The sequence below is a fragment of the Zea mays genome, chromosome 1 (assembly GCF_902167145.1).
Source record: "Zea mays cultivar B73 chromosome 1, Zm-B73-REFERENCE-NAM-5.0, whole genome shotgun sequence".
In the NCBI taxonomy this organism is placed as follows: domain Eukaryota; kingdom Viridiplantae; phylum Streptophyta; class Magnoliopsida; order Poales; family Poaceae; genus Zea; species Zea mays.
Window position 1 is genome coordinate 203,964,650 of NC_050096.1, and position 13,775 is coordinate 203,978,424.

At 42.8% G+C, this 13,775-nt stretch overlaps 1 protein-coding gene across 1 annotated transcript; it reads left to right on the forward strand.

The window, feature by feature from the left end:
• Positions 1-207: 207 nt before the first annotated feature.
• On the forward strand, positions 208-13,064 carry LOC100273557 (3-alpha-L-fucosyltransferase). Its single transcript, NM_001147975.2, has 7 exons — positions 208-722; positions 2,803-2,963; positions 3,286-3,527; positions 3,877-3,981; positions 4,360-4,516; positions 12,085-12,312; positions 12,662-13,064. Exons 1-7 carry the CDS (start codon positions 375-377, stop codon positions 12,915-12,917), a joined length of 1,497 nt encoding a protein of 498 aa, NP_001141447.2. The 5' UTR covers positions 208-374; the 3' UTR covers positions 12,918-13,064.
• The last annotated feature ends 711 nt before the right edge of the window (positions 13,065-13,775 follow it).

Here is a 13,775-nt window from a genome sequence, read left to right on the forward strand (position 1 = left end):
CCGAACTACTAGAAAACTGCTTTGAGCCCAACTGTCAAAGCCCACCGGCGGGCTCTCCAATCCAACAAAGGCAAAGCGGCAGCGGCCACTCCATTTCCCTGACACGTGGTGCCCATCCCACATGCCTGCTTCTCGCCGGCGCCCGTCTGTCTGTACGAGTACGACTCGTCCCTCGTCCGTGCCAATGGAGAATTGGAGCCGGCCGAACAGAACCAAATCCGTGCCCGTGCGAGGAAGATCTCAGCGGCTGCTGGCGCGGGGGGTCGTTGGCTCGTTCCAAACTCGCCTGACTCCGCCCACCGTCTCTTGGTCGCCCCACACGATCTCTCCACCACTCCCCACCCGGCGCCGGCGAGGCGCGAGGAGGGCCAGCAATGATGGTCTCCTCCCACTCGCAGTCGCAGGCGGGCCGCCGGCGGCGATGGAGGTGCTTGCTGCCGCTCCTCGTAGGCGCCGCCTTCCTCGCCGAGATCGCCTTCCTCGGCCGCCTCGACATGGCGAAGAACGCCGAGGTGGTCGAGAGCTGGACCACCTCCTTTTACCGCCGCTCCTCCCATTGGGGTGAATCCGTGGGCCGGGGCGCGGTCCCGAGGGCAGACGGCGACGGCGACGGCGAGGACGAAGAGATCCGGCGGTGCGAGCAGCGGCTCGAGAGGGAGGACGCCGTGCCCTACGACCGCGACTTTGACAGGGATCCCGTGCTTGTCGGTGGCGCTGCCAAGGTCTAGTGCATGCCTTTTTTCCCTCGTGCTCTTAGTTTGAGTTAGGAAAGTTAGTTTGTTAACGAATTGGTTCCACTGACCTGCTGCTGAGGTGGATCGAAGTTACTTCATAAGTTCTGGCGAAATCTCTGTTGCGTGAAACCTAGACCATCCGCCTGATTAAGTATTCATACTTGGTGAAGCATGACAGCAGCAGCTGGCAGCATTTTATGCTTGTATTTTTAAGCGTAAATCTTCATTCATTACGAATTTATGAAATAAGTCGTCCGAATAACAATATAACGTCATACAAGGACTTCTTCAGATTGTCTGTGGACGACTTGTATATGCATAGTCTGAGAGGGTGCCACTGGTTCCTATATGATTATGGAACCTTAAGTATTTGTGGCTTAGCTGAGCCAAAGAGAGAAATTTGAGCCTGATACAAATAAGATTACCCAAAAATGAAATGCTTCACTTTAGTTTCCCCTCTCTGCCCAGCCTTGACTCGGCCTAGCTGCTCAACCAGTTGGATTTTATGTCGAGGCATGTTTATATGTGCCTAAAGCCCTGAACCTTTGTACTAGATTAGTACTCTGTTCCTTGAATGAAAATAGGAAGTATCTCTGCCAGTGGCGGAGGCATCGCCCGGCCAGCCTGGGCTCGTGCCCGGGCTTCGCCTTCGACGACATGCAAGTGACCAGCTCGTATTCATCAGCCACAGACGTGGTCACACCATGGCCTCCCCATGGCAGCTAGCCAGCTAACCATCATGGCCTCACCCTCAATCCCTCGCGGTCACCAACGCCAAACGCTAGAGGTAGCTGCCTAGCACCAACAGCCAATCATCTCCCCAGGGCCTGGCCGCGCTCGCGCCAGTGCTGCAGTTGGCTGCCCTCTGCTGGCTTGGTCGACTCCTTCCTCCTTCGGCGCGGCTCACAGCAGCCCAGCGGACGGTGGCCACAGCAGGCTAACCCCGGCCACCCTGCGCAGCGTGCCCAGGCCCAGCCCCGGCTGCACGCTCTCAGCAGACCAACACAGCGCCCAGCATCAGCAGTCGGCCGTCTGACGCCCAACCTCAGCAAGCCAGCAGCCGGAGATGGAGCCGCTTTCTCCTGACGGTGCCCAGGCTTGAATCCGTGGCTGGCTCCGCCACTGATCTCTGCATGCTTGTATTGTCTCAAATGGTTAATTCGGATAGTTTGTTCAGATAAATGTAGTAAGTTTGAATAGCATTTGGTTTAGAAACCTATCATTTGGCACTTATTCTTCATCAATTCATCTCTTTTTGGCGGGAGGAAAGTGTATTGCTCTTAGATTAGAACAATTCTTGTGTCATGTTGATGTAGAAAGGAAAGTGGATGCAGTATTAATGTGTGTTACTCAAGGAGTGTGTTCTAAATACAAAGGAGTAAATAATTCTTAAATGCAACTGCTCAATGCCCTCCTTTCAATTCAATCCTCAATTGCAGTTTTGTTGTTCTGAAACCACGGGAAGTCTTGTTTTAAAAGCAGTGGTGGAACTTGCCTAAAATACGGAGTGGGTCCGCCTATATAAAGAAATCGTAGTTCTACAAAATTTTAAGTTTATTGAGTGGTGGATTATACTAGGCAAATACTAGTTTGAGCCTAGCATGCATTACAAGCCTTAATTTTTAATTACACATATCATGCTAGAATGAAAAAGGGGCCACAGCCCAAGCTGGCTGACTCGAATCTCCGCCCCTGCTAAGGAAGTTTTTTTTTCTGTTTTTTGTCACACTATTTGTTTTAATTTATTATTGTTTGATATTGCCGATGCTGAGTAGAACTTACTTGTTTCATAAAACTGATGTAAGGGTTTATGATTTGTATAGTAAGAAGGGTACAAGGCGTTTTGTCTAAATGATTTTTAAAATTTCATTTCTGTTGGGCCATACAGACTTTAAGCATTATAGATTCATATGTTCATGCTTGCACAATTAGTGATGTGCTGCTATTTATCGAGATTCTGCCACATATATGGAGATTGTGCTGCATATCCATAACATTAATGACCCATCAATGTCTTACTCCACATCTGTCGATATACGGAACTTATATATTTCTTTCTCTCACTCAGGACTGGAGTAAATGCTATGTAGGATGTCAATTTGGTTTTTCTGCCAGTAAGACACCTGATGCTACTTTTGGAATTGCACCAGATCCTTCTGTAGAGGGTATCCTGAGATCAATGGAATCATCTCAATATTATTCAGAGAATAATATTGATGTGGCTCGAGGGTAGGTAAGGACCAAGTTGTTCTGATCGGTGATTTCCTATGATTTCTTTGGCCATTTGAATTGCCATTCGGAATTTGGTACACATAGACATCCCCAAATCAAGGCCACAACCTTCTCTGTGCCTTAGCACCTGCCAATTCCCCAAGCCTGGCATCCCCAAATCAAGGCCACAACATTTTGATAATCAATGTTACTGGTCTGTTTTGTTACTTCCCCTTGTTTTTGTACCATTTCTTTCTTATTAATGAAATGACACACAACTCTCCTGCGTTTGTTAAAAAAAATGTTACTGGTCTGGTAATTTCATTGCTTCCTATAACAGGAGAGGGTACAAGATTGTGATGACAACCAGCCTTTCTTCAGATGTCCCAGTTGGCTACTTTTCATGGGCTGAATATGATATCATGGCACCTGTGCCTCCAAAGACTGAAGAAGCTCTTGCTGTAGCCTTTATTTCTAACTGTGGTGCACGGAACTTCCGTTTGCAAGCCCTTGAGATGCTTGAAAATTTGGATGTCAAAATAGATTCATATGGTAGTTGTCATCGTAACCGTGATGGCAAAGGTACACTTCCTCTGCTGTATGGTTAGATTCAGGTTCTTGATTCAAATGATGCTTTGTCTATGATAATTGAAAGGCATGCCTGGTGCTATGGTGAGAGCTGTCTCACTGAGTCACTAGGTTGCCGATACAAAACAACCTCTCTGCATTTGTGGGGGAAAGGCTTACCTCGGTTTATCCATTTCCCAGATCCCCACTCATATGGGGGCCTCCGGCACTGGGTCTGCCCTGCCCTTTGTCTATAATAAGTAATTTTTTATTATTGAGGCATAGTTTCTTCTGCAGGGTTGCATTTTTGTTATATTATGTAGAACTAAATTTAATGCACTTCATATCTCTTGCTTGGGTGCAGTGGACAAAGTGGACACCTTGAAGCGCTACAGATTCAGCTTGGCATTTGAGAATTCTAATGAGGAGGATTACGTAACAGAAAAGTTTTTTCAGTCACTGGTAGCAGGTGACTTCTATACTCCTTAACCATCCACCCATACTCCTTTGTAAACTCTCTTCCCCCATGTCAGGCCAAGCACAGGTTATGTGGTTGATTGGTTCATCTCCCTGGATGAACCATGTTTTTCACCTCATGTGTAGGCTTCCTTTTCTTTTTAGATTGTTTCATAATTGATTAGTTGATCTAGAAACTTATTCCACTTTATATTTTTGACATGGAAAAACCAAACTGTGATGTTTATTTTCATCAACTGAAATATATTCTGAAACAGTTATTCCAGATAACCTTGCAGTTCTAAAGATTGATTTGCATTCTATATTTTGTGAAGCCTAAAGTTGTAACTGGAATTCAATGATTTAATATTTCATTTGCCCTTCACTACAGGTTCTATTCCAGTTGTTGTTGGTGCTCCAAATATTCAGGAGCTTTCTCCTGGAGAAGGCGCAATATTACACATTAAGGAGCTTGATGATGTTGTTTCAGTTGCTAAGACAATGAAAAATATTGCTTCAAATCCTGACGCCTTCAATCAATCTTTGAGGTAATTCCCCTGCAAATCAGTTTAAAGTCAGTGATATCTGGATGATCGCATATTGATTTAACATGATCTAGAATGAATCTGATGTCAATATGTCATGTATAGCTGTTTGAATTTTGTTCCACTTGTATTGTAAGGACTGTACTGTGTTATGTTACCAATTTTATCCGTGGTGAACTGGTGATGCTTGACCAATTAATTTTTTTTTCATATCACGATCAGATTACAATAAACAGTTTCTTTGTAAAGATCAACGGGGTCACTGTTTAGTGGCATGGCCCACTGTTACTCGGCCTAAAGATATTGGGGGTCTTGGTATTTCCAATCTTCAATATTTAAATTGGGCCTTGCTTGTAAGATGGTTGTGATTGCAAAAAACTGACTCTTCGAAACCTTGGGCTGCTCTTCCAATGCAGTCCCACTCTATGGTGCAGTCCATATTCTCATTTGCTATGACCTCTAATGTGGGAGATGGCAGAACTATTTTTTGACAAGATAGACGGCTGTTGGGTCAGAGACTGGTGGACTTGGCCCCTCGCTCGATCGCCCTTGTCCCAAAAAGGATTGCTAAAAGGACGGTTGCAGAGGCTTTGGAAAATTCACGCTGGATCAATGATTTCAGGGGGTGGTTTCATGGGAGGTCATCTTGTACTTCTTGACCCTTTGGGAAGCTATCTTTGATTGTGTGCTGCAGCTTGGGATTCCTGATAAGCATTTTTGGAGGCTTTCCAGTTGTGGACAGTACTCCTCTAAGTCGGCTTATGACTTGTTGTTTAGCGGCTCGCCGGCTCTACTTCTTTTGGTCCTTTTGAGTGCATTTGGCGATCTTGGGCGCCGACCAAATGCTGTTTTTTTTCTTTGGCTTGTGATGCACAATCGATGTTGGACAACTGATAGGCTAGCTAAAAGAGGCCTTCCACATCCGGCCTTTTGCCCCTTATGTGATCAAAAGGACGAAACAATTCATCATTTGTTGGTGTCTTGCGTTTTCGCTAGACAATTTTGGTTCAACATCTTCCAGAAGAGGGGACTGGCTGCGCTATCCCTGGGCACTGAGGAAGCAATTTTGAGGCTTGGTGGAATACTTCGGCTGCTCGCCTTAATGGAGGCATTAAAAAAGGCTTCGACTCTGGTGATTTTAGGAGCTTGGTGTATTTGGCGACACCGCAACGAGTGTGTTTTTTATGGTGTTCCGCCTAGTGTTGCTAGCTCCATGTCTTTAGTTGAGGATGAGTGTAGTTTGTGGTGTCTTGCTTGTGCTAAGGGTTTGTCCTTGCTCCCAGTTTATGGTCATGACCTAGGTTGAGGCACGTTGTTGCTTCTCTGGTGTAGATGTTTAGTGTTTAGTTTTTATTGTTGTGTCTTTTTCTTTTTCTGTAGGGCCTTTTGGCCCTTGTATTGTTCTTCTTCCATCTTTTAATGCAATGATACACAACTCTCTTGCGTGTTCGAGAAAAAAGTTTCTTTGTAAAGATGCGCTTTCCTAAGACACTGAATCACCATGCAATTGTAGATTTTTCCTACAATGAATTAATTTCTCCTTATAGAGTGGTTGTTATCGAGTATTAGTTAGGGGCCCATAGGATCAATTAGAGGGATTTGATCAGTTAGAGATACAATTATATTTGGGTCGATTAGAGATAGGGTTGGATATAAAGGGGATCAGCTTTGAGCCCTTATCTTTTTCCTTGGTGATGGATAAGGTCACAAGGGACATACAAGGGGTTATCCCTTTTGTATGGTTTTCACGAACGATGTAGTGCTAGTTGATGAAAGTCAGGTAGGAGTAAATAGGAAACTAGAGTTGTGGTAGAGGACTCTAGAGTCCAAAGGTTTTAGACTAAGTAGGAATAAAATCAAATATACACGATGTTATTTCGGCACTACTACTTATGAGGAAGGAGATGTTAGTTTGGAAGGTCAAGTAGTTCCTAGGAAGGACAAGTTATTTAGGATCAAAGCTACAAAGAGACAAGAATATTGATAAAGATGTTAGCCATAGAATCAAAGCAAGTTGGATGAAGTGACATCAAGCATCCGGTGTTCTATATGACAAGAGGGTATCACAAAAGCTAAAAGACAAGTTTTATAGGACAACGATTAAACCTGCTATGTTGTATGGTGTAGAATGTTGGGTTTTGTTAGTTTTAACTCTAGCCTATTCTAACTTGCTTGGAACTAAAAGACTTTGTGTGTCGGAGCTGCTCGTCCCTTGTGTTGGGTTTGGTTTTTGATAAAGGAAGCTTTATATTAAAGGTTACCAAGAGCGATACATCAAGAGGATATATAGTCTTGGTACACAAACTTCCGGCCTCTACCTAATGCACATAGCCAACCTAAAAAAACAAACATAAACGCAGCAGCTTCCCCGAGCTAGCGACAGTCAATCCGAAGACTAGATCGCCATCCATGCACCCGGGAAAAAAAGATTGTGGCCGTTCGCACCAAGAGTCGCGAACCCTCCACAACCAACGGTCGCAGCTCCTCTCGCTGAAGGATGGCCCAACTTGAGAGCTTCTGTGACGCCAAATGGATAACCTGCAAAGGAGAACACAAGATTTTTTTTCTCAAAAACTAAGTCATTTCTACAGATCCAGAGCGCCCAGCACAGCACCGCCGCTCCAAGTAGAAGCAATGGTTTCAACACACTATTAAAACCTTGAAGCCAATCCCCAAACATATGGTCTACATTTTGTGGTTGGTTGATTCCGGTGGCCATCAGAAACACGCTCCAGACTGATCGGGCAAGCCGACAATCAAAGAAGAGGTATTGAATGGTCTCTTCCTTGTGACAAGAGGCGCATGACAAACTACCTTGCCAGTTTCGTTTAGCCAAATTGTCTTTTGTGAGGATTACACCCTTACGCAAATACCATAGGAAAATTTTAAATTTCAGGGGGACCTTTAGCTTCCAAAGCTCTTTATTAACATTAGGGATATTTCTGAGCATCAAAGCAGCGTAGTGCGATTTAACCGAGAATCTACCATTCGTGGAAAGGGTCCAGAGGAAGGTGTCCTGTTCGTGGAACAGCTCCACACCTTGTATGCGTGACAAAAGGGAAAGCCAATCGATCAAATTGGCTCCAAATAACTGTCTCCGCCAGGAAAAGTTCGGAGGCGAAATGCTCAAGGCTTCTGATATTGAAATGAATTTTTTCCTCGCAATGTTATACATGGCTGGATATTGGTCTTTTAAAGAGGACCCATCCAACTAGGCATCCTCCCAGAACCTCACTTGAGAGCCATCCTTTATGAGGAATGAGCCAAAAGGGAGGAAGGCTGGCTTTACTTTCATTAAGCCTGACCAAAAATGGGAGTCACCAAGTGTCCACTGCACATGAGACAAAGGTTTTGAGCCAACATTTCTATTACGTAGTAATTGTTGCCACATTCCATCTGAGGTGAGTAGCTTGTACAACCATTTACTGAGAAGGGCTGTATTCATCATATTCAGATCCAAGATACCAAGGCCCCCTTGATCCTGAGGTTGACACAAAATGTTCTATTTAGCAAGTCTATATTTCCTTTTGTTTTCATTCCACTGCCAAAAGAACCTCGATCGAAAATAGTCTAACTTCTTAAGGACCCCTTTAGGTAGGGAGAAGAAGGACATCATATACATTGGTAGGCTACTAAGCACTGACTTAATCAAAGTCAGGCGTCCTCCGATAGACAAGTGCTTCCCTTTCCAACTGCCAAGTCTCTTCTCAAAGCGCTCTTCGACTTTAGCCCAGTCTCTATTTTTCAGCTTTCGGAAGTGGATTGGAATACCAAGGTAATTGATGGGGAGGTTACCCGGTTTACATCCAAAGAGTTCTGTATAAAGTTCTAAATTCTCCTAGGCAGCCCCAAAACAAAACACTTCACTCTTATGGAAGTTGATCTTTAGGCCTGAAGCTTGTTCAAATGCAAATAGAAGAAGCTTCATATTGCACGCTTTGTCCGGATCATGATCCATAAAGAGTATAGTATCATCTGCGTACTAGAGAATTGAGAGCCCGCCATCAACAAGGTGAGGGATCATTCCCACAACCTGCTCATCCGTTTTGGCCCTACTAATGAACACTTGTAGCATGCCTGCCATTATATTGAACAAGAGGGGAGATAAAGGATCCCCTTGCCGGAGTCCTTTTTTTGTTTGAAAGAAATCTCCGATATCGTCATTAACATTCACCGCTACACTTCCTCCCGAAATGAAGGTCTTAATCCAAGATATCCATTTGGACGAGAAACCCTTCATCCTGAGAGTTTGATATAAAAAAGGCCACCTCACCTTATCATAGGCCTTCTCAAAGTCTATCTTAAGGATTACACCACTGAGTTTTTTCCGATGGAGTTCGTGTATTGTTTCATGTAGAATTACCACCCCTTCCAGGATATTATGACCTTTGATAAAGGTCGTCTGCGTCGGGCTAACAACCTTATCTGCTACTGAACCCAGCCTATTAGTGGTCACCTTGGTGAATATTTTATAGCTCACATTCAGAAGACAGATTGGCCTATATTGTTGAATAATATTTGCCTCTTGGACCTTAGGAATGAGGGTGATCACTCCAAAATTAAGGCTAAACAGAGGGAGGTCCCCCTTCGATAAATCCTTAAACATTTGCACTAGGTCGCCCTTGATGGTCTCCCAAAATTGTTGATAAAATTCAACTGGAAAACCATCCAGACCTGTAGCCTTATTGTGATTCATTGAAAAGATGGCCTCCTTTATTTCATTTTTTGAAAAATCTGCCGTGAGTAAGCTATTTTCCTGACTAGAGACCTGTGGGATATCTTGATTAAAGGATTCATCTAAAGTGAAGGAGTTTTCCTCTGGCTCACCAAATAAACCTTTGTAAAACTCAGTGATAAACCTTTTAAGATTGTCGTGACCTTCTACTTTAGAATTGCCATTCTCAAGCGAGAAGATTCTCTTTTTTCTGTGTTTCCCATTGGCAATCATATGGAAGTATTTTGTGTTGTTATCTCCTAGGAGAACATCCTTTGTTTTTGCCCGTTGAAAATATTTGATCTCTTCCTCTCTGAGAAGTTTGGTCAGCTGGTCACGCGAGTGAGTCAAGCAGACAAGCTCAGACTCATTCAGATCTCTTGTTTCAGCTTCAGTATCCAACATGCAGATAATATTTTGGAGGTCTGATTTCCTTTTCTTATAATCTCCATTTGTTTGAGCCGCCCAACCTCGGAGGAACCTCCGTAATGCGCTCAGCTTATTATTCCATCTTTGGACCGAGTTCCGACCCTTACATGTATTAGCCCAATTTCCTTGATATGGTCCTGAAAACCTTCCCTTTGTAGCCAATTCAGTTCAAACTTGAATTTCTTCTTACTTCCAACGAAGGCAGGATAGCCAGTGTTAAGAAGCAAGGGGGTATGGTCGGATACGCCTCTATCTAAGGCTTGGAGTGTTACCAAAGGAAACTTAAATTCCCATTCTGTAGACATGAGTGCTCTATCGAGCTTTTCATAAGTAGGTATGGGGAGGGAATTTGCCCAGGTATATTGTCTACCTGTTAGGTCTATTTATCTTAAATCCAAGGTATCTATCACAACATTGAAGAGAAAAGGCCAACGACCATTAAACCTGTCATTGTTTTTCTCCTTACTGCTTCTCATTATATTAAAATCCCCCCCCCCCCCCCCAATGAGGAACGGAAGAGAAATATGATGGCAAGCCCGAACAAGCTCCGTTAGAAAAGCTGATTTGAATTCTTCTTGAGTTGGGCCATACGCAACCATCAAAATCCATTTGAAGTTATCTGTTCTATTGCACAGATGGAATTTAATGTGAAATTCTCCTTCAGTGATAAGGGTTACGTCAAAAGCATCCGCTCTAACTCCCAGAAGGATGCCACCAGATCTGCCCCTCGGTGGAAGACAGTGCCAGATAACTCTGAATGGGCTTTGTGTGTCAGGTTGTTGTCTAGGTCGTTTGTAGGGCCTTCCACCATTTTTCTTTCTTGTACACTCTGTGTAGGTTTTGGGCCCGGTTTTCCTTAAAACTGTGTCCATTTCATTCTTCTTTTTAATTGAAAGGCAGAGCTCCTGCCATTACGTTAAAAAAGGTTTTGTTGTTGTTGTTGTTGTAAGCTGGTCTAGGGTAACTTATAGGATTAAATAAACTGTGGGATCCTGGATTTTATAAGATGTCTTCTAAGTTGGGTAAACAAATATGGCCCTTAATGACAAGACTATGATGTTTTCTAGCTCTTGTGGCTGTGGAATGCAATGCTGTACTGTCAGCCTCTACTAAGATTAGATTTTGCTTTCTTCATTTCTTGTTCCACTGTAAAAGATTTCTTAAATTATCTGCTTGCATCAATTACTTGGTGCATATCTCTAGACTCTTGTACTTTTGTACTTTAGGTTATGGTAACGTTGAAGTCTTAGTTTACTGTGGGGTGTATTACATATTTTCTACCCAAAATTGATATCTTATCTCCCATCTAAACTGAGCACAAGCCAGGGGACGAGAAAGGGCAACATCACCCTGATTAATCCCACCATCAATTTTTAATCCAAAGAATATAATTACACATAACATATTCACGCAAGACGCTGCCAGAAATTTCGATGAAACCAAAATTAATAGCGCCACCAATAGTCCACTTCTAATTCAGTGAACATAAATGCACCTAACAGAGTAAATCATACATATACAACCTATAGCACAGTTTCTGTGAAGCTAAAACTTCCTCAATCTATTATGGTGAAGAATAGAGCGTGAAAAGGAAAATTCATGAATGATACTTAAAATTGTCATGACATGTCATTGAGGTCCATAAGCTTTGAAACTGCACATTAGGGTCCATAAATAAACCTGTTAAATGTGTCATCGAGGTCCAATATGCCTTTTCAAAGTTCTTGGACCTTGATAGCACTCAATAAGTTCAAGGTCATGTATGTATGTTTTACTTTATGGCATCATTTGGATCCTTAGAATTGGAATTCATTCATAATTTAGACGCAGGTTAATTAAGCTAATATGGTTGTATGTGAAATATATTTGTATATTACTATTGGCCGTATGAGAGAAATACTTATATGCTGCAATTTTGTTGTAGGGGAGTGAGGCCAAGAGTATAGTTGTAGAGTAGAAACGTAGCATGGTGATCCATAGAATCAAGTTTCATCTCCCACCCTATGAATTTGAGATAGATTTGTATGTGAACTTTCGAAAGTTGTGGACTATCAAATTCCAAGCCAAATAACAGAATCCATTAACTAAGTTCCAATTCCTCTATGAAAGGATCCAAACGGGCCCCTAAAGTCATTGTGTTTACCACTTCAAATAGGACTTATATCCCTGTTCACAGTTTCTTGCTTTGTTTGAATACTGATAGTTCTGTACAAAGCATCTGAAGTTTTGATCCCGAATATTTGTATTTTATACTAAATTAAGAGTGAATAAAACTTCTCGAGAGTATGATCCTAGCTATATTGGTAAAGGCTTATTGTAGCATCAGCATGTGGGTTTGTCAAAGATCATCAAGCAGACATTATTATTAGCATCCGTCACGGTTTTGTATTAACAGTAAACACATCTCATTCTTTTGTTTGCATCTTAGGTGGAAGTATGATGGGCCATCTGATTCTTTCAAAGCTCTTATCGACATGGCAGCGGTTCATTCATCTTGTCGTCTTTGTATACATATTGCTACCAAGATTCATTTAAAGGAGGAAAGGACTCCAAAATTTACAAATCGTCCTTGTAGCTGTTCCAGCAAAAAGGGGACAGTTTACCACTTGTTTATCCGAGAGAGAGGGCGGTTTAAGTCAGAGAGCATTTATATGAGGTATGGAAGTTTTACTATTGCTCTCACCCCCCTTTTTTTGAGATATGAAAAGTACAAATCTTTAATCCAGAGATCTAGAAAGGTTAGATTGGTGAGACTATATTGTAACAACGTAGATTAGAAGAGCAAATAAAACTGCATTTCAATCATAGGTCTTACTGGTAATAAAGGAAACTTCATGTGCTTTGTAGTCTCATCTCTTTTGCTCGTTTTCTCATAATTGAGCGAGCTATCCTACTATTTTTGTTGCTCAATGACTGCCAAGTTGTGTTGTTGATTGACAATATCTTTCACTGCATCTTGCTGCCTGTACATGTCTAAACATGTTTTCTATCTATATGCTGTGCAGATCGGGCCAGTTAACACTGGGAGCCTTGGAATCTGCAGTGCTCGGTAAATTTAGGTCCCTCAACCACGTTCCTGTATGGAAGGATGAAAGGCCACCGAGTATTAGAGGTGGGGATGACCTGAAACTATACAGAATTTACCCAGTCGGTCTAACGCAACGTCAGGCTTTGTACGGTTTCAGATTTAGAGATGATTCTAAACTCGAGCAATACATCAAAGACCATCCCTGTGCAAAGCTTGAAGTGATTTTTGTGTAACTATGCTCTAGGCTTACGTTCGCCCCCGATTCTTACTGAACTCCGTGTGCGGAGTTTCAGTTATACTGTAATGTATGGTGTCTTGTGTAGCAAACAAACTCATGCTAGTACAGATCATCTGCCGGATGAAAATTTTCCTTGACAGCGAACATCAGTGCATTCAGCAACAACAGCAAAGGAATTGACACGTTTCTACGAAGAATGCATGCTAAGGCTCGCAAGTGTCGCTGTTCTAAATTCCACTCGACCTTCTAAGCAAACTGATCATGCTGCTCAGATAATAGGGCTGGAAAGGAAATGAGCCGAGGTGCGGCTCGTGGGTGATAGACTGATAGGGCTAAAAAATGAGGCTTAGCCCAGCTTGAAGGTGGCTCACAAGGCACTGCTCGTAAGCTGCACCCTATTAAGGGCCCCTTTGGCAGGGCTCTGGCTTCTCTAAAAATGGCTTTAGCTCTGGCTCATAAGGTGAAATCACTTCTTTAGATGAGCCAAAGCTATTCTAAAAATCATTTGGCAAAACGGCTTATAGGTTGTTTTCAGAAAGACCCTTGTATATGTATATCTCTTCTGTACGTGGCTAGGGATTGAGGGAGGACCAAAAAAATAATGATTTGGACTGGTGGGAGGGCTATTGTGCAAAAATGACGTGAGCTGAAGCCGGGTGAGCCACTTTTTTTTGGCTCATGCCCTTTAGTTCATTTTGGAAAAGCACTTCACTGGTGAAGCCATTTGAAAAAGAGGTGTTTGGCATAACTTTTGCATGAGCCAGAGCTGAAGCTGAAAAATAAGCCCTACCAAAGGGGCCCTAAATATTATTGCATTATATATTGAATTAATATCTATAAATATGAAATATAG

What these genes read in the sequence shown, in the direction of transcription:
- LOC100273557 (NM_001147975.2), top strand. Translation starts at nt 375, where the DNA reads ATGATGGTCTCCTCCCACTCGCAGTCGCAGGCGGGCCGCCGGCGGCGA. An exon ending in AATATTGATGTGGCTCGAGG is followed by an intron (nt 2,964 to 3,285) that starts GTAGGTAAGGAC and finishes TTCCTATAACAG; the next exon opens with GAGAGGGTACAAGATTGTGA. An exon ending in GCCTTCAATCAATCTTTGAG is followed by an intron (nt 4,517 to 12,084) that starts GTAATTCCCCTG and finishes TTTGCATCTTAG; the next exon opens with GTGGAAGTATGATGGGCCAT.